Source organism: Carcharhinus amblyrhynchos, chromosome 18, assembly GCF_965287045.1.
Source record: "Carcharhinus amblyrhynchos chromosome 18, sCarAmb.v2.hapA, whole genome shotgun sequence".
Taxonomy (NCBI): Eukaryota; Metazoa; Chordata; class Chondrichthyes; order Carcharhiniformes; family Carcharhinidae; genus Carcharhinus; species Carcharhinus amblyrhynchos.
In genome coordinates this window covers 23,349,692-23,369,874 of record NC_137341.1, presented here as the reverse complement: position 1 = coordinate 23,369,874, position 20,183 = coordinate 23,349,692, and the positions used below count along the sequence as shown (strand labels likewise).

The window sequence follows — 20,183 nt, the reverse complement described above, 5'->3', positions numbered from 1 at the left end:
AAGATTCTACAAACTGAGCAACTGCTACTATAAATGGTCTCTCTCTTCGATACTGCATATTTCCAGCATTTTCTATTTTTATTTCAATTTCCAATATTCACAATCTTCTCCAGTTTATATTTTTCAACCCATCCCAAATAACAAAGCAACAATGAATTATAGCAATACCAATTTAAAAGATATTTTATTTAAATAGACCTTGATTTTGCTATTTTTAGAGAAATATGGGTTTTTTTTGGTTATGGGATGTGGACAAGGTTGGCACAGCCAAAATTGTCACCCATTCTTTGTTGTCCTGAGTTAACCACAATGTGTGACTGGAGTCATATACACAGTAGACCAACAAGCCATTAGTGGATCATTTGGGGTTACAACAACAATCTGGTATTTTTCAGGGTCACTTCTGCTGGTGCCAGCCCACAAATTAGCAGATTTACTGAACTAAATTTCAGTTTCTCCCTGGTGGGGGTTGAAACCATAGTTTAACATATGACAGTACATAACAGACACAGTAAAATCAGATATCACCATAGATTTTACTGCATTTCATGATTTAGTGCAAAGAGGAAATGCCTGATAGGGATTGTTTAGAGTTAAGAAGCTGATGCATCTATTAAAAGGCTTTACTGAAGGTGTTTGAATTCACACTGTCATGAGTGACACTTTCACACACACTTGTGTTTTCACTAAAATGAAGACTTCTATTTATTTAGCACTTTTCATGCCAACAGATGTCCCAAAGTGCTCTACAGCCAGTGAAGAGCCTTTGAAATGTAGATTAATGTAGGAAATGTGGCACACAATTTGCACACAGCAAGATTCTACATACAGCAATGTGATAACGATTAGACAATCTGTTTTTGTAACGCTCATATAGGGATAAATGTTGGCCAAGAGATTGGGAATAGCTCCCCATTTTCTTCTTTAAATTGCACCACGGGATCTTGCGATCCATCTGAGAGGACAGACAGGACCTTGGTTTAATATCTCATCCAAAATATAGCACCTTCAACAAACCAGCATTAGAGTATCAGCCTTGAAACTTGTGCTCAGGTGCTGCAGTGAGATTTCATCCCAAACCTTGTAACTCAGAGGCAGCAGTTCTACTAAATGAGCCACAGCAGAAACAGTCTAGGAATTTCCACTTCATGATGTACTGCAAGCCTCACCAAGCCTCCTTTAGAGCACCTTCCAAAATGTCTACCAGCTAGAACAGGCTTGTCCAGATTGTGGTACCCATAGCTATTCGATATAGCTGTGGAGCCACTGCTCCAAATGACATTAAAACAGGTAAGCGAGTTTGAGGATTTGGCAAAGGGTGTGCGTGAGAGCGAGTGTGCCTGAGAGGGCATGCATGTGAGAGAGCGTGCATGAGAGCGAGCTTGCGAGAGAGGGCGCGCACGATAGGGCATGCGTGAGAGCGAGCGTGCGTGACAGAGAGGATACGTGTGAGAGTGCATATGCGTGTGTGTCTGGCTCATGCCCAGTCTCAGGACTCTCAGTTACTCACATCTCCAAATATCAACACACTCTCACCCATTCCCACAGGTCGAGGGTGAGTGAGTGACCCGGAGACTGGGAGTTGGACACACACATTCTCATCCTCCTACATGCTAATGGTTATTTTTATCATTTACTCTTTTTGTAAGTTATCAATTGCTTTGAACTGGTTTTATTTTTTCTCAGCAAGTTATTGTCTCTGGGTCAAAATAATTGAACTCTCTCCCCACACCACTAAATTTATCTACACCACACGGACTGCAGTAGTTCAAGAAGGCAGCTCACAATCCCCTTCTCAATGGCAGTTAGGATGAATAATAATCATTGGTCTTGCCAATGAATCTTACATTCCATTAACAGATAAAAACAATTCTAATCCAGGGATTTCCAACGTACACATAAACAGTGATCACACTCATTAATTCCCATGTTGCTGACATATACATTTCAGATATCTATATACTTCATATATTATATATACATATATACTATAGGGTGTCACAGTGGTTAGCGCTGCTGCCTCACAGCTCCAGGGACCTGGGTTCGATTCCCAGCTTGGGTGACTGTGTGGAGTTTTCTCATTCTCCTCATGTCTGTGTAGGTTTCTCCGGATGCTCCAATTTTCTCCCAGAGTCCAAAGATGTGGGGGTTAGGTTGATTGGCCATATTAAATTGCCCCTTGGTGTTCTGGGATATGTAGCTTGAGGATTAGAGGAGTAAATGTGTAGGTTGTGGGGATAGGGCCTGGGCTGGATTGTTGTCGATGCAGACTTGATGGACTGAATGGCCTTCTTCTGCACTGTAGAGTTTCTATGATTCTAGTGAGACAGAGAGAGACATACATACATTATGTATATACATAAAGTATGCATAAGAGATGTTATTACCATCAGGAAATACTGAAAAGGCTGTGGCTCTTTTCACTGGAAAGAAGTCAGAGATGATCTAGTAAGAGGGCTTCAAAATTATGAAGGGTTTTGATCAGAGCAATGTAGAGAAGGTATTTGTTTGTGTTGGGGAGGCCAAAACTAAAGGACATAAGTACAAAATAGTCATTAATAAGTCTAATAGAGAATTCAGGAGAAACTTCACTCAGAGAGGGTAAAAATCTGGTACCATAGGGAGTTGTTGAGGTAAATAGGTATAGATATATTTAAGACAATTCTATTAAGTACAAAAGGGAGGAAGGAACAGAGGGCTATGCTGTTAGGATTGGATGAAGTATGATGGTTGGAGGTTAATGCGGCACATAAATGATAGTATAGACCATTTGGATCAAATGGCCCATTTCTATTGCTGTAAGATCTATGTGCTAACAGATTTGATGTTCAGATTTAATATGTATCCACTAGTGAAGCCAAAAACAGCCCTTTCAATCCTTAATACAAATTTCAATACAGTGTAAGAAACATAAATACAAAAAGTGAGCGGCCTGAGGTCCTCAGCAGTCAGATAATCAAAGTACATGAAACTATGTGTGGTTCAACAGTTACAGGTTTGAGATATGGAGCAGGTGAGTGTCACAGGGCCGACTGTGCAGAAACAGGGATGCTCCCCTCCCAGGTGGAATGCAACTCAATGTTCTCTGGCTCCCCTGGCCAGAGGAAGACACAGCCCAACATAGGGAGAGGTCATTAATACACCAGAGATCCTGGAAGTTCGATATCTGTAATTCCCCTTCCTGGATTACTTGTCAGCAGAGAAACTCATTCATACAAGTTCGGGGGCAGTACATCACGTGACGTCCCAAGTGTACAGGTCACATGATGACACTTGAGGTCAATGGATGATCGCTTGCTGGAGACGTTGGCACACCTCTTTAGGACCCAATGACAGCATCATCTCAGCTACACTCGGTCCTTGCTGCAAGGAAACAAAAACAAGATCAGTTCCACAAAAACAGTATGAGGAAAAACATTAAAATGTGAAATGATAGATTGCAATATCTTTTTCAATGGCCTCCTTCCCCTGCGTACCCACTCAAGATATCAGATCCTTTCCATTCTTTCCCCATTGCCCTGAAAATTACTGATCATACAAACTTGCTGAGTAAACAAAAAAATCCCCTTCCTCCTCTAGTTTCTGATCCTCCTGTCTGTGGAAATAGTTTCTCTTTATCAATTCCATTATTACCAGTTAAAATTTTGATCACCTCATTCAAATCTCCCTTTGGCCTGCTCTACTCTAATGATGACAATCCCAGCTTCTCCAGTATCTCCACATAACTGAGATCCCTCATCTGGGGTACATCTCCTCAACTTCCTACCTGCTGTCCACTGAGAACCAGTCGAAGAAACTTCATCATGACACTGTACTTAGTGCCTGTGAACTGAGCCTGTAGTGCTCTCAGTTCAGAGTTCAGCTCTGCTGGGGTCACACTGTCATTCGGCCAGGTCTGGAACAAACTGGAATTCAAAGGGTCAGTTTCAATTAGCTCATACTAAATTTGCGTTTCCAAAACTGACTTACAGGATGCCCAGACTCAAGGGAGATGCGGTGGGATAGCGGTGAGGTTTGGTGTGGTCAGTATAAGGGAGAGATGGGAAGAATTCTGCCTGCTGGAAGTTTGTAGAGGAGTGTGGGAGGAAGGAGTAGAAAAGAGAAAGAGAGACAGGCAGACACAAAGAGAAAAGGAGACAGATACAATGTGATAGAGATGTAGAGAAACAAAGATAGAGAGAGACAGGCAGAGAGATAAAGAGGAAGCCAGGGGCAGGGAAACAGAGAAAATGGGACAGATGGGAACAGTAGTACAGCCTCCAACACTTGCACATTCACATTCATCATGAGTGGATGCCTATACTGGGTATTGCCTGTAAACATTCACCATTTCCACAGAAGTAAAACTTAAAAGCTTGTGCCGATAATTTTGGGCAATTATTTGCACCCCGTTATCCCTATTTCGTATTCAGCGATGGGCAATGTTTGGATTTTATCAGTCTCCAGGTGGTCTCGGTGCTGAAGTGTGTCTCAAACTATTCTCTCTAGGCCTAGAGGCTGATAAGTTTTCCAGGGCAGGAGCTGAGCGACAGCTGCAGCATGTGGAGATCTGTGTTCCAATAATTTGCAGAGCCCATAGGAATTGTGGCAGTGGCTATTGGTTTCAGTGTCTCAGGATAAATCAGGCTAACACTAACTGCGCCTACTCTAAACTGTACAACTCCCCTGGCAGAAGTGTGGGGTGGGATGAGAAGGGTATTGTCCCTGCCATGTGAAGTGGGAATATGGAGCTAAGGGAAGAGAAAAATAATGGTTGGGAAGCATAATGTCAATCACTTGACACTGTGGTACCTCTTCCACAAACATATAGGGAGCAATCCTCTCATCCCATTGCACTAATTTTTTTGCACAGCGGGCTGGGAGGATTGCGTGGAGGGTGATTCATGAGATTCCCACGAGTGTTCGTGCCCCGCTAGCATTTCCCAGCACCAGATTTCCAGCGTGGTCTGCTCCATGCCGGAAATTGGCGGGGAGAGCATTTAAATGATATTTTACAATTTTACAATGAACCCGCTAGAGCAAAGGGGGAGCAATCGAGGCCCCCCAAGGGATCGCAGGGTGGGGTGGGCCCAGGGCATGGGCACCCTGGCACTGCCCAAGGGGCAAAGTGCCCATATCCAGGGCAGAGTCAAGGGGGCAGGGCACTAGGGATCGAATGGTGGGGGTCCCGCTGCCACTCTGCATTGGGATCGATGGGGGCAGGAGGGAGGCCAGCGATTGGGGTATACTGAGAGTGTGGGGAAATGGCAATGTGGAAGGGGGGGGAGCAGGAATCGTTGGGGGGAAGCCCGATCAGGCCATAGGCGTCATTTGGGGGCAGCACTGCAAGTGTCCCGGGCTGGCCAGTGATCAAGCTGGTCAGCAAAGAGGGAGGCTGACAGTTTGGGACCACTGTACATGCGCAGAGTCCCGCTGGTTACAGCCTCCCGGTGGGAGTAGCCCCCCCCCACCCCAAATATCTAATGATATTCACGCTGGTGGCCTCTGCATTGCACAGAGTGCAGAAGGTTCTTGTGTGAATTCTCACTGAAAAATCAGCATGAATTACTCCAGAATTCAACACTTAGAATTTTTTTGGGGAGAATTCCGTACATAATTCCTCCACCAGTAAACATTGGGAGCAGAGTGTATACCTGGGGGATGCACTGGAGGAAACTCACCAATATTCTTCCAGCCCCACGGCAACAACCATCTACATGGATAATGACAGCAGACACATGAAAATACCACCACCTGGGGGTTCCTCCAAGTCACTGAGCATCCTGACTTGGAAATATGCCACCGTTCCTTCACTATCACTGGGTCAAAATTCCTGGAACATTGTCCCAAACAGTACTGTGGGAGTACCAACACCTCAGTAACTGCAGCATTTAAAGAAGGCAGCTCACTATCACCTTCTCAAAGACAACTAAGGATGGGCAATAAATGCTGGCCTAGCCAGCGACACCGATATCCCAAAAATAGAATCATAGAACCCTACAGTGCAGAAAGAGGCCCTTTGGCCCATCGAGTCTGCACCAAACACAATCCCACCCAGGCCCTATCCCCATATTATACGCACTAATCCCTCTAACCTACACCTGAACACTAAGGGGCAATTTCTTAGCATGGCCAATCAACCTAACCTACATATCTTTGGACTGTGGGAGGAAACCGGAGTACCCGGAGGAAACCCACACAGACACGAGGAGAATGTGCAAACTCCACACAGACAGTGACCTGAGCCGGGAATCGAACCCAGGACCCTGGAGCTGTGAAGCAGCAGTGCTAACCACTGTGCTACCATGCCGCCATGTTTAAAAATGAATTGTAAACATAAATAACTTTAGTCCAGGCAGCCCATATAAAGCTGATAGACAGACACTTACTGCACCACCTCACTACAGATCTTTTCTCCTTCTGTTGACAGGTTCAGCATTTGTTCACGAGGCACGACAGGCCTGATCCACAGGTACGAGTAGGCGGGTGACACCAAATCCTGCAAACAGATGATGTGGCCCTGCCCAGCATAAAAAAACACATCCAATTAGAAACCAGATCGTGCAACCGTTAAAACTGGGTTTTCACTGGGTACGAACCCTATATGGATATGGACAGCTTCAATGTGAGGAGTCATAAATGGTACTGAACATTGTGCGATCATCAGAGAATCTCCCCATCCCTGACCTTATGATGGAGGAACTGTTATCGATGATGGTTGGACATTACCCTGAGGAATTCCTACAGCAATGTCCCCTAACAGGTGACCAGCCTCCAACAACTACAACCATCTTCCTTTGTGCCAGGTATGACTCTAACCAATGGAGAGTTTTCCTTCCTGATACCCATTCTAGGGCTCCTTGATGAAACACATGATCAGACCAGCATCAATCCTGCACAGGAAAATTGTTCCTGCACTTGCACAATGACCTGTCTCTGGGCTGAGGCAGTCCACAAAGAGAAGAGATTGAAAATGACATTGTTCTCACCTTGCGATGTAACAGTACCCGCTCCACATAGTCAGTACATAGGGCCTTGCCATCCATCAACTTGTCACCAAACTCCTTCTCAACCAGGGCTTGCAACTCTGTCACTAAATGTTGCCGGGAGTAAGCATTCTCAATACGCTGCAGCAAGTGAATTCTACATAAAATCAGATGAAATAGGAGTAAGAAGTAGGTCATTTGGCTCCTCGAGCCTGCTCTGCTGGTCAAAAAGATCATAGCTATAAGATGCAGCCTTAACTCCATGTTCCTGCTATCCCCATAACCATCAATCTCTTGTCAATTAAGATCTGTCTAACTTGGTCTTGACTATATTCAATAACCCAGCCTCCATTTGCTGCCTAAGGGAGAGAACTCCAAGTATTAATGACCCTCAGAAAAAAATTTTTGCTAATTTCGATCTTAAATTGAGATCCCTTATTTTCTAACTGTGTCCCCTAGTTCTAGATTCCCCTATGATTCTCCAATCATCCTCTCAGCATCTACCCCACCTAGTCCCTCAGAATCTCATAAACTTCAATAAGATCACCTCTCATTCTTCTAAACTCTAATGAGGATAGGCCTAACCTGCTCAACCTTCCCTCATAAGACAATCTCCTCATCCCAGAAGTCAGCCTAATGAACCTTCTCTGAACTGCCTCCAATGCAAGTATGTCCCTGCTTAAGTAACCAAAACTAGGCACAACACTCTCGATATGGTTTCACCAATTCCCTGTGGAGTTCTTTTCTAAATTATTCTTCACAGCATGTGAGTGTTGCTGGCTAGGCCAGCATTTATCGCCCATCCTTAATTTTCCTTAAGAAGTTGATAGAGAGCCACCTTCTTCAACCACAATCCGTGAGGTATAGGTACATCTACAATGCTATTAGAATTCCGGAATTTTGATCCAGTGACAGTGAAGGAATTATGAGATGGTTCCAAGTCAGGATGGTGTGTTGCTTGGAGGGGAACCAGCAGGTGGTAGTGTTCCCACAAATTTGTTGCCCATGTCCTCTAGGTGCTAGAAGTCAGGGGTTTGGGAGGTGCCATTGAAGGACCCATTGTGAGCTGCAGCAGTACTTCTTTAGATGGTATACATTGCTGCCAGTGTTTCGGTGGTGAATAGGATACCAGTTAAGTGAGCTGCTTTGCCCTGGATAGTGTTGAGCTTCTTAAGTGTTGTTGGAGCTGTACGCATCCAGGCAAGTGCAGAGGATTCCATCACATCCCTGACTTGTACCTTCCAGATGGTGGACAAGCTTTGGAGCGCCAGGAAGCAAGATACCCTCTGCAGAATTCCCAGTTTATGACCTGCTCTCATTTGGCTGATCCAGTTCAGGTTCTTTACAATGATACCCCTCCCACTACCCATCCAGGATATTGATAATGGGGGATTCAACGATAGTAATGCCTCAATGTCAAGGAGAGATGGGTGGATTCTCTCTTGTTGAACTTAGGCATCGCCTGGCACTTGTCCATCACAAATGTTATTTGCCACTTGTCAGCTCAAGCCTGAAAGTTGTCCAGGTCTTGCTGCATATGGCCATACACTGCTTCAAACAAACACAGACAGTATCTGAGGAGTCGCAAATGGTGCTGAACATAGAGTTCCTGTCATGCGCAGTTCTAGCACCCACACTATAGGAAGAATGTGATTACACTAGAAAAGGTACAGGGTAGATTCACCGGGATGTTGCCTGGGCTGAAGTGTTTCAATTATGTAGAGAGATTGGTTCGGCTGGGGTTGTTTTCTTTAGAGCAGTGAAGGCTAAATGGGGACCTAAATGAGGTGTACAAAGTTATCAGAGATATAGATAGGAAGAAACTTTTCCCCTTCATCAAGAGGTCAATAACAGAGGGCATAGACTTAAGGTAAGACGCAAGAGATTTAGAGGGAACGTGGAACTCACTGGCTGAGAGGGTGGTAGAAATGGGCATCTTCACGACATTTAAGAAGCATTTGGATGAGAACTTGTGATTAGAAGATAGGTATTTGATGGCCGGTGCAGCCACAATGGGCTGAAGAGCCTCTTTCTGTGTTGTAAAGCTCTATGACTTCTGAATTCTTATAGAGGGAAGGCCATGAATGAAACAGCTGAAGATAGTTTGGCTGAGAACAATACCCTGATCAACTCCTGCAGCAATGTTCTGTGTGTGAGATGGCTGACCCCCACCAACCACAACCATCCTTCTTTGTGCTCGGTATGATTCTAACCAATGGAGAGCTTTCCTCCAGGGGTCCTTGATACCATGTTGCCTTGATGTTAACAGCAGTCACTCACACCTCACCTCTTGATTAATCTCTATTGTCCACGATTGAATCAAGGTTGTAATGAGTCAAGAAACTGCCTGACCATAGTGGAACCCAACTGAGTGCCAGTGAGCAGGTTATTATAAGTAAGTGACACTTGATAACACTGTCGATCACAACTTCCATTACTTTGCTTGTATCATGAGCAGCACGACAGGGTGGTAATTGACCAGGTTCGAATTGTCCTGAATTTTGCCGACAGGATTTACCTGGGCAATTTTCCACATTGTTGGCTAGTTGCCAGTATTGCAGCTGTAACCAAACAGCTTGACTCGTGATGTGCCTGGTCTTCAATACTATTGATGGAATGTTGTCAAGGCATACACAGCTTTTACAGTATTCAGTGTCTTCAGCCATTTCTTAATATCACATGGACTGAACAAATTGACATGTGATGCTGATGCTGTGAAGTGCGTAGCAAGACTTCCGATCTTTTATACTCCCGCTGAAGAATATAGAAAGGCATCGTGGTAAGGATAGGAATATAGGAAATGGAGTAGGCTATTCAGCCCCTCAAGCTTATCCTATCATTCAATGAGATGATGGTAAACATATGCATCTTTGCTCCATATTACTCAATATTCACGGTTAGCATAAATTTATTATTCAGATTCTATATTAACATTTGATTTAGCATCAAACGCCATTTGTAGAAGAGAGTTCCTCCCCTTCTCTCCCAAAAACATTGACATTCTGCTGGGGAACTGCTTCTTCTGCTACCTTACCCAACATTACACATGTGGAAGTCTGCAGTCTGCAAAGGGATGTAGATAGGTTACATGAATGGACAAAAATGTGGCAGATGGACCTTAATGTGGGAAAACATCAGCTGTGTGTACACAGCTACTGTACTGTGTACAGTTCTGGTCACCCTATTATAGGAAGGATATTATTAAACTAGAAAGAGTAAGAAAAGATTTACTAAGATGTAATTGGGACTTGATGGTTTGCGTTATAAAGAGAGGCTGGATAGGCTGGGACATTTTTCCCTGGAGCGTAGGAGGCTTAGGTGTGATCTTATAGAAGTCTATAAAATAATGAGGGTCAGAGATAAGGTAGATAGTCAACATCTTTTCCCAAAGGTAGGGGAGTCTAAAACTAGAGGGCATAAGTTTAAGAGAGGAGAAAGACACAAAAGGACAATCTTTTCATACACAGGGTGGTGAGTGTCTGGAACAAGCTGCCAGAGGTAGTAGTAGAGGCCGGTACAATTTTATCTTTTAAAAAGCATTTAGAAAGGTACATGGATAAGACTGGTATAGAGGGATATGGGCCAAATTTGGGCAATTGGGACGAGCTTAATGCTAAAAACTGAACATGAACAAATTGGACCGAAGGACCTGTTCCATGATGTAAACCTCTCAAACTTGTCCACTTTGCAGGAAACTGGAAAAGTAGCATATCATTTAAATTGACAGAGACTGCAGAACCCATGTTCCTGAAAATAACGTTTAACATTTAACCTACTTATTGGAATTCTTTGAAAGAGTGAATGTGCTGTGGATAAAGGGAAACCAGTGTTTGTACTGTACTTAGACATGATGCCACATCAAAGATTATTGTGGAAACTAAAAGCTCAAGGTCTGGGGGGTAGCATATTGGCATGGATTTAAGATTAGCCACCCAACAGGAAACAAATAGCCATTTGGCATAAACAGATGCTTTTCTGGTTGGCAAATGTGTCACGTGGTATGCCACAGGGATCAGTGCTGGAGCGTCAACATTTTACAATGTATTAAAATGACTTGAATGAAGAGACTGAAGGTATGGTTGCTAAATTTGCTGATGATAGATAAGAAAGTAACTTGCAAAGAGGAAGTAAGGAGGCTACAAAGGAACACAGATAGATTTGAGCAAATGGAAAACATGGTGGACAAAATTAAACTACCACTCTGGCTGGAAGAATTAAAAAAAGCTTATTATCTAAATGGTGAGAGATTGCGAGCTTTGAGATATGGAGAAGTCTGGATGTCCTAGTGTGTGAATCGCAAAAGGTTGGTATACAGGTACAGTAAGTAACAAGGAAAGCTAATAGAATGTTATCATTTATTGTGGGAATTGATTATAAAAGTAGTGAAGTTATGCTTCAGTTGTACAGTACTTTGTTGAGACCATATCTGGAATATTGTGTACACTATTGGTCTCCTTATTTAAGGAAAGATGTAAGCGTAATTAGCAGTTCAGAGAAGGTTTAGTAGACAAATAGTAGGAATGCCAGTTCTGACAAAGGGTCATCTAGACTTGAAGCATTGGCTCTAATCTCTCTCCAGAGACTGTCAAACGTGCTAAGATTTTCCAGCATTCTCTGTTTTTGTTTCAGATTCCAGCATCTGCAGTAATTTGCTTTTATATTAAATATCAGGAATGGGTGTGTTGTTTTATGAGGGAAGGTTGGAGAGATTAGGCTTGTAGCCACCAAAGTTCAGAATAATAAGAGGAGACTTGATCAAAACATAAGATCCAGAGGGGTTTGTTTAAAAATGAGAGAGTTTGGAATTCTCTCCCTCAAAAGGCACTGCAAGCAGAATCTTTGATTTTTAAGGCAGGGCTAGGCAATTTGTACAGCTCAGTAACAGGCTTACAACTCCACAGCATGCCCATAGGACACATCCAAAAATCACTTCACTGCTAATTAACTGCAGCAAAGGCCAACAAACAACTGCTAAGACACTAGAGAGAACTCCACTGCTCTTCTTTGAATAGTATCACGGAATCTTTTACATCCACCTGTACAGATCAATGGTGCCTCCATTTAATGTAATGACCCAAAGGTGACAGGTACGCTCTCAGTGCTGCACTGAAACGTCAGTCTGGATGATATGCAGTGCTCCACATTTCAGGTTGAATGCAAGATCCTCAATCTCTGAAGTAAAAGTGCGGCCATGGAGCCACATTGTGCAGGAGCACCATACCAGCTGGGGTCTTTCCCACCACATGTACAAACACCTGCCTTGACCGTTCTAAACTTTATCACTGGGTGCAATACTTTTAGATTAATAGTTCAAATAGAAAGAGCAAAAATTAACATAATCACTGATGGTGCACATGCTGGCAGCTCTGGTGGGGGCGAAAGCTGCACACAAACAAGTGGGGGCAGAGCATGCGCTGCCAGTGAGGGCAGAGATCACGCTGATGGTACCTGTGGAGAAATGTGTCTGCATGTATGTTTATGTGTTCCACACACACATACTTACACACCTGTTGAACTTGGGCAGCTTTTCAAGATCCAGGAGTGCAGAGTGGGTTGTGATCTTGGTCACATCAAACTCACTAACCAGCTCCTCGAGGATTCGACCCAGCCGATTTCCTGTCAAACCAAAATAAAGAGAACAGGTTTTCACTTCAATTGCATTTCTTTTCCATTTTCTCCAATTTATTTCTCAGCCTTCCCATCCCTCCACAGAGGACCAAGTGTGTGAAATACCTGCTGCCAGCTGGTATCCATGTTGCTCTCGAGTTTGCACTATCCTGTAGACAATTACTCCAGTCTGTACACTATCCTGTTAACATTGCTTAAAAGAAGAGACATTTTGTCAAATCTTTTTGACTAATACCCATCAGGACAATTTGCAAAAATACAATGCAGGGGAAAACAACAAATTTACACCATATGGGAAGACAAACAGACTTGTCAAGCAGACTCTGATTGATAGAAGGATTGCCACAGAGAATGCACTTGTTGACTGACAGTTAACTGCCAAGCCTTGTTTGAAATTTAAACAAGGTAGGTTGACTCTGGTTGGTCATGCTAGGAATTATGCTGACAATCAGTTAGACTCAGTGTATCATATGTGCCTAAACTGGAAGCTACATATATTATTCCAGCATCTTGTTCTTTACAGTCAGAAAGAACTTTTACACATATTGTGCCTATTTCATCTAGACAAAATAAATGATAGCCATTCACTAATTCATTTCTTGGTCAGAATCAAGCTACCTGGTTTAAATTTTAAATAATGCATGGCAGATAACTGTCAGTCACTATCAACTGATGCATTCTTCATGGCAACGCCTCTATCAATCACAGTCCACTTGCCACACATATCATCACTTTCTTCTCATACAGTATAAATTTATTGTTTTCATTTACATTATATTTTTGTGAATTTTTCTGATGACTGCAAGATGAAAAGCTTCAATAAAATGTCTCTTTTTCAGCAATACTCAAGCTCTGTATTACCAAATGACTATCCTTTAAATAACCCAGCCTGTATACAATCCTGTACACAATGCAATCTAGCCTGTGCACATATCTGTGTGCAACACAACCCAGCCTGCGCACAGCTGTGTACAATACAGCACAACCTACTCACAGTTGCGTTTCATACCAGTTATCATGTAGGCTTGTATACAACATGTCTCTGCTTGCACAATCTTGTGTGAAAAACTCCAGCCTATGTGCACCATCATATGTCAACATGTGTCAATGTGCATGCTATCTTTATACAATATGTTATAGATACATCAATACCCTTTCTCTAGTCACAGTACCTGAGAAGCCAGATCCACAGTTGGTGACAATGTCAAGTAAAGCCTCTGGCAGGAATCCGTTCCGAGATAAGCTCTCGATTAACAGATCACACTGACGTTTCGATAGTTTGCTGCCGTCTTTGTTCAGTAGGAGAGGAAGGTGAGCAAAAGCTGGCGGGTCCCAGCCAAAGGCCCGATACATTAGCAGATGTTTGGCAGTGGAAGTGAGCCATTCAGTGCCCCGCAGAACATGGCTGATCTTCATGTGGTGATCATCAACTACATTTGCTAAGTGATATGTTGGAAACCCATCTGCCTTAATGATGACAGGGTCTCCCTCCACACTGGCAGGATCCAGCCTGTTCACTCCGTACACCAGATCTTCAAAGGGCTCAGCACCTTCCTCCAGGCGAAATCGAATAACATGGGGGCATCCTTGTGCCAGTCTCTCTTCAATCTGTTTTGAAGTCAGGTGCCTACAGCGATTATCATACCTGAAAAAGGACAGCATTAGTATTACAAGAGGAGTCCAATGCCTGCCATATATCTTTAAACATTTTGTCGTTAGGCAATCAGAGCTAGAAACATAGGATCCTTACAGTGCAGAAGGAGGTCATTCAGTATATCAAGTCTGCACCAACTTTCTGGCAGAGGATCTCACCAAGGCCCTTTCCCATAACTCCATGTATTTACCACAGCTAATCTCCTTAACCTACACATCATGGGAATTAAAGGGCAATTTTGCATGCCAATCCACATGATCTGCACATCTTTGGAGGATAATGGTGATCATAGAAAGCTACTATTGCTGGGAATTGGTTAACTTTTTTCTGAATGACATTTATATGGTAAGGCTGTTCTAAAAGTCAAAATAGTGTAAACTCTGCCCAAGTCTTGTTATTCTTGGGAGTGTTAGACAGTAATAGTTGACAGTGCAATGGAAGGTGAGATGATTGAAGGAATGGGTAGGAGACTGGGAAGTAGACGTTAGGTTGGTAGGATTGCAGGCAGTCCAGTAAATATTTTGCAGTAAGGAGTCACAAGAACACAAGTGGGCCATTCAGTCACTCAAGCTTGTTTGCCATTCAATCCGAGCGTGGCTGAGCCTCTTCTTACAAATGGAGAAACAAAATCAAAGACAAAGAGATAGGAGGAAAGATAGATGACCCACATCCACAGACAGCTCTGTAACCATATATTGCAAACCTACTTTGGCTGTAAAAACTCAACAGGTCTGGCAGAAAGAAACAAAATTAATGTTTTGAGTTTAATGCAACTCTTCTTCACCAATAAGAAAGACAGAAATAGTGAGTTTTATGCTGTTGAAAAAGGGGACAAAAAGAACAGGTGGAACAAAAGGCAAGGTCAGGGACAGGTTAGAGGATGGGGGGAGATTAAATAACAGATGTCACTGAGCGAAAGGCAAGGGGACTATTAATGGTATTAGTAAAGATACAAGGTTTTGGTCTAGGACAGATGTTAATAGCAGAATAAAGGTCAGATCTGAAAGCAAAAATCATGAAAACAAGATACAAACTGACATTTGCGGAAAAACATTCATAGGAGGAAGGGAGAATTCATGGTCTAAAGTTGTTAAACTCAATCATGGGTCCAGAAGGCTGAATAGTGCTGAATAGGAAGATTTTTCTGCAGTAGGCTTTGTATGATTCTATGAGGTGTTGTTCCTCCAACTTGGGTTGAAAGATGAGGTACAGGGAAACTGGGAGAATGAAATAGAATAAAAAACAAGTGAGGAAGTGTAGCCAAGGTCACTGTTGGTGTCTGTGACCCTACAATGAATATTCGTAAACAGACTATCCCCAGAAATGGAGACAAAGAAATGGGAAGCGTCGGAAATGGACCATGCAAAGGTGAGAGTTGGGAAGTTCCAGAAAAGAGCAAAAAGTGACACCAATGCAGTCATCGATGTACCAAAAAGGATCTCTGAAGAGTAATGCGATCTTGAAGTGCTAACTCTGTATCTCTCTCCACAGATGCCACCAGACCAGCTGGGTTTTTCCAACATTTCCTATTTTTATTTTAAATTTCCAGCACCCGCAGTATTTTACTTTCATTTATTAATGAGTTATTGGAGTTGATACAAGTAGGACTGGAACAAGGAACATTCCATACACCCACATAAGAAGGGCCTAACTAGGGCCCATGTGTGTACCCATAGCCACACCTTTCATTTGGAGGAAGTGATACAGCAAAATTGAAGAAACAAAATTGCCTTTAAACCTACTTTGGTGTTTGTCTCATTCTTAATGCTTCCTTCTTCAACATTTCTAGACGCTGGGGGCTGCAGAAGCAATAATATGCTGCATTCTTCATTACCAGAGTCTCAGTGGCTTTTAAGTACAGGTCCAGTCGTTCCGACTGCTTGTATGGTCCATAGGGGCCTCCTCGCTGAGGGCTTTCATCAGGTGGGATACCTGTGTATCAAATAAAAAAGATAGTGCAATAACCCAGAGCTTTATACTGTGTACTCAACAGAGATAGTCCTATAGCTGAAAGTCTTATACTGATTGTAACTGTGTGATAACCAAGAATCTTGTATTAATTGTGTGGAGCAGAGAGGGCATTATAATCTAAAGTTCTCAACTGAGGATGTGTAATTGAGTGTTGTAACTTAGTTCTTATATTGTATGACAGGGAGATAGTGAAAACTTGTGTCATATACTTCGTGTGTAGTTCGTAACTGGGAGAGTTATACTATGGGTGTGTAAAGAGAGCCACCCAACACATACTACCTGCCCATTCCAGGGTACTCTCAATGCTTTCCGCAGCTCCAGGTACAAGACGGCTCTGATCCGTATCTTCAATCCGGAGAATAAAGCTGCCTCCATGTTTTTTGGCAAATATGTAATTGTACAGAGCTGTGCGGAGTCCACCCAAATGCAGGAAGCCTGGTGAAACAAGCAAAAATAACAGGATTTTATAAGGACCCCTTCAACAAGTCATATCTGATGGCATTCCCACTATTTTATGAGTGATCGAGTGTAATCAAGAGCTAAGGATACTGAGAATGGAGTCCAGATTGTCACCTCTTGTGGTGACATTTCTTATCTCCAAGGGGGTGGGTAATGTCCGATGGCCTGCAATTGGACCTCAGAACCCAGGAGAAGAGCACAGGTGTATCATGGGAAAGTGGAATGGAGGTGCCCGGGGTGGGGGGGGGGTTGGGGGGGTGCGGCGGGGGGAGAACATACGGGGGGGTGCGGCGGGGGGAGAACATACGGGGGGGTGCGGCGGGGGGGAGAACATACGGGGGGGTGCGGCGGGGGGGAGAAACGGGGGGTCGCGGGGGGGAGAAACGGGGGGTCGCGGGGGGGAGAAACGGGGGGTCGCGGGGGGGAGAAACGGGGGTCGCGGGGGGGAGAAACGGGGGGTCGCGGGGGGGAGAAACGGGGGGTCGCGGGGGGGAGAAACGGGGGGTCGCGGGGGGAGAAACGGGGGGTCGCGGGGGGGAGAAACGGGGGGTCGCGGGGGGGAGAAACGGGGGGTCGCGGGGGGGAGAAACGGGGGGTCGCGGGGGGGAGAAACGGGGGGTCGCGGGGGGGAGAAACGGGGGGTCGCGGGGGGGAGAAACGGGGGGTCGCGGGGGGAGAAACGGGGGGTCGCGGGGGGAGAAACGGGGGGTCGCGGGGGGGAGAAACGGGGGGTCGCGGGGGGGAGAAACGGGGGGTCGCGGGGGGGAGAAACGGGGGGTCGCGGGGGGGAGAAACGGGGGGTCGCGGGGGGGAGAAACGGGGGGTCGCGGGGGGGAGAAACGGGGGGTCGCGGGGGGAGAAACGGGGGGTCGCGGGGGGGAGAAACGGGGGGTCGCGGGGGGGAGAAACGGGGGGTCGCGGGGGGGAGAAACGGGGGGTCGCGGGGGGGAGAAACGGGGGGTCGCGGGGGGGAGAAACGGGGGGTCGCGGGGGGGAGAAACGGGGGGTCGCGGGGGGGAGAAACGGGGGGTCGCGGGGGGGAGAAACGGGGGGTCGCGGGGGGGAGAAACGGGGGGTCGCGGGGGGGAGAAACGGGGGGTCGCGGGGGGGAGAAACGGGGGGTCGCGGGGGGGAGAAACGGGGGGTCGCGGGGGGGAGAAACGGGGGGTCGCGGGGGGGAGAAACGGGGGGTCGCGGGGGGGAGAAACGGGGGGTCGCGGGGGGGAGAAACGGGGGGTCGCGGGGGGGAGAAACGGGGGGTCGCGGGGGGGAGAAACGGGGGGTCGCGGGGGGAGAAACGGGGGGTCGCGGGGGGGAGAAACGGGGGGTCGCGGGGGGGAGAAACGGGGGGTAACGGGGGGGAGAAACGGGGGGGAGAAACGGGGGGGAGAAACGGGGGGGAGAAACGGGGGGGAGAAACGGGGGGGAGAAACGGGGGGGAGAAACGGGGGGGAGAAACGGGGGGGAGAAACGGGGGGGAGAAACGGGGGAGAAACGGGGGGGAGAAACGGGGGGTCGCGGGGGGAGAAACGGGGGGTCGCGGGGGGGAGAAACGGGGGGTCGCGGGGGGGAGAAACGGGGGGTCGCGGGGGGGAGAAACGGGGGGTCGCGGGGGGGAGAAACGGGGGGTCGCGGGGGGGAGAAACGGGGGGTCGCGGGGGGGAGAAACGGGGGGTCGCGGGGGGGAGAAACGGGGGGTCGCGGGGGGGAGAAACGGGGGGTCGCGGGGGGGAGAAACGGGGGGTCGCGGGGGGGAGAAACGGGGGGTCGCGGGGGGGAGAAACGGGGGGTCGCGGGGGGGAGAAACGGGGGGTCGCGGGGGGGAGAAACGGGGGGTCGCGGGGGGGAGAAACGGGGGGTCGCGGGGGGAGAAACGGGGGGTCGCGGGGGGGAGAAACGGGGGGTCGCGGGGGGGAGAAACGGGGGGTCGCGGGGGGGAGAAACGGGGGGTCGCGGGGGGGAGAAACGGGGGGTCGCGGGGGGGAGAAACGGGGGGTCGCGGGGGGGAGAAACGGGGGGTCGCGGGGGGGAGAAACGGGGGGTCGCGGGGGGAGAAACGGGGGGTCGCGGGGGGGAGAAACGGGGGGTCGCGGGGGGGAGAAACGGGGGGTCGCGGGGGGGAGAAACGGGGGGTCGCGGGGGGGAGAAACGGGGGGTCGCGGGGGGAGAAACGGGGGGTCGCGGGGGGGAGAAACGGGGGGTCGCGGGGGGAGAAACGGGGGGTCGCGGGGGGGAGAAACGGGGGGTCGCGGGGGGGAGAAACAGGGGGATAGGGGGGAGGGATGAGAGGTTATGGTGGTGCGAAATGGTGGTATGGGGAGAAATGGGGGTGCAGTGAGAGAGAGAGAGGGAGATGGGGTGCGCGGGGAGAGAGATGGGGGAATGCGAGGTCAAACTGTAGGGTGAGATTCCATATGGGCAGCTGAAACCAGAGCTCTGCTCAGTCAATAATGTCCAAGCCTATTCAAATTACTGACAGTATTAAATATTCACATGAATATTAATATCATGAATATTAATGGTATATGAATATTGATAACTATCCACTCAGGGTCATTCTGCTCTCTACCTGTGGGGCTCGGCCCAAATCGCAATCTCACGCCAGCTCCGGCCTCTCCACAGAGGCCGGATCTCAACAGCGCCTTCCACCCCACAGCCAGGCCGAAGGACGCAACCTCAAGCCGGAGCTGCCGGCTCCGGACAGCGAACATCTCCCGGACCTCAGTCAGCCACCCGGCGTCCTGGGCCCGACTGGGAGAACAACTTCCGGTCCTTCCGCTTTAAACGGTGGGGGGGGGGCTCCTATCTGTCAATCAACCGATAAACCCGCCCCCAAGGTGAGTGAGGTACCGAGAGAAATTAGACATAGACTTCTGTTTAAAATCTTAGCGAGAAATTAGTGATAAATTTACGTGTAGAGACTTAGATAGATAGAGTAAGAGAGATAAACATAGAAAATGCTGGATAAACTCAACAAGTCTGGCAGCATCTATGGAGAGAAACAGAGTTAACATTTCAGATCTAAGTGACCCTTCTATTGAATGTAAACTCTGTTTGTCCCCACATATACTGCCGAACTTACTGGGTTTATCTAGATTTTCTATTTTTATGTCAGATTTCCCGCATCTGCAGTATTTTGTTTTTATGAGAGAAAGGTAGATTCGAGCGTGTGAGAGAGTGAGGTAAAGTTTGAGAGAGGTAGAATAGAGTATACGAGCGAGTTCGATCAAGTTCATGCTGAGGTGCTTCCATACAATTGTGATACATGTAACGTTCACTGTATATGTTCAATGTGAGTCATACAGCCTAAGGGGTTCTATGCAAATCCCCTCTCCACCGTGAACTGTGGCTGAAAGTCAGCGTCCTTTTCCCATTGCGCCTCTGCGGTGGCTGCCCCAAGTTTTAATGCATCCCTCAGCACGTTGTCCTGGGATTTGGAATATGTCAGTCTGCAACACTCTGTGAGAGACAATTCTATGTCCTGGAAGATCACCATGTTTTGCACA

The 20,183-nt window shown here is 46.8% G+C and overlaps 1 protein-coding gene across 1 annotated transcript; it reads right to left on the bottom strand.

Annotated features, from left to right (window-relative positions):
* Positions 1 to 591: 591 nt before the first annotated feature.
* Positions 592 to 19,420, bottom strand: ears2 (glutamyl-tRNA synthetase 2, mitochondrial). Its single transcript, XM_080206571.1, has 9 exons — positions 19,247 to 19,420; positions 16,498 to 16,653; positions 15,990 to 16,179; positions 13,766 to 14,238; positions 12,473 to 12,581; positions 6,969 to 7,122; positions 6,369 to 6,499; positions 3,767 to 3,905; positions 592 to 3,363 (listed from the first exon to the last, which is right to left on the bottom strand). Exons 1-9 carry the CDS (start codon positions 19,386 to 19,388, stop codon positions 3,280 to 3,282), a joined length of 1,578 nt encoding a protein of 525 aa, XP_080062697.1. The 5' UTR covers positions 19,389 to 19,420; the 3' UTR covers positions 592 to 3,279.
* Positions 19,421 to 20,183: the final 763 nt, after the last annotated feature.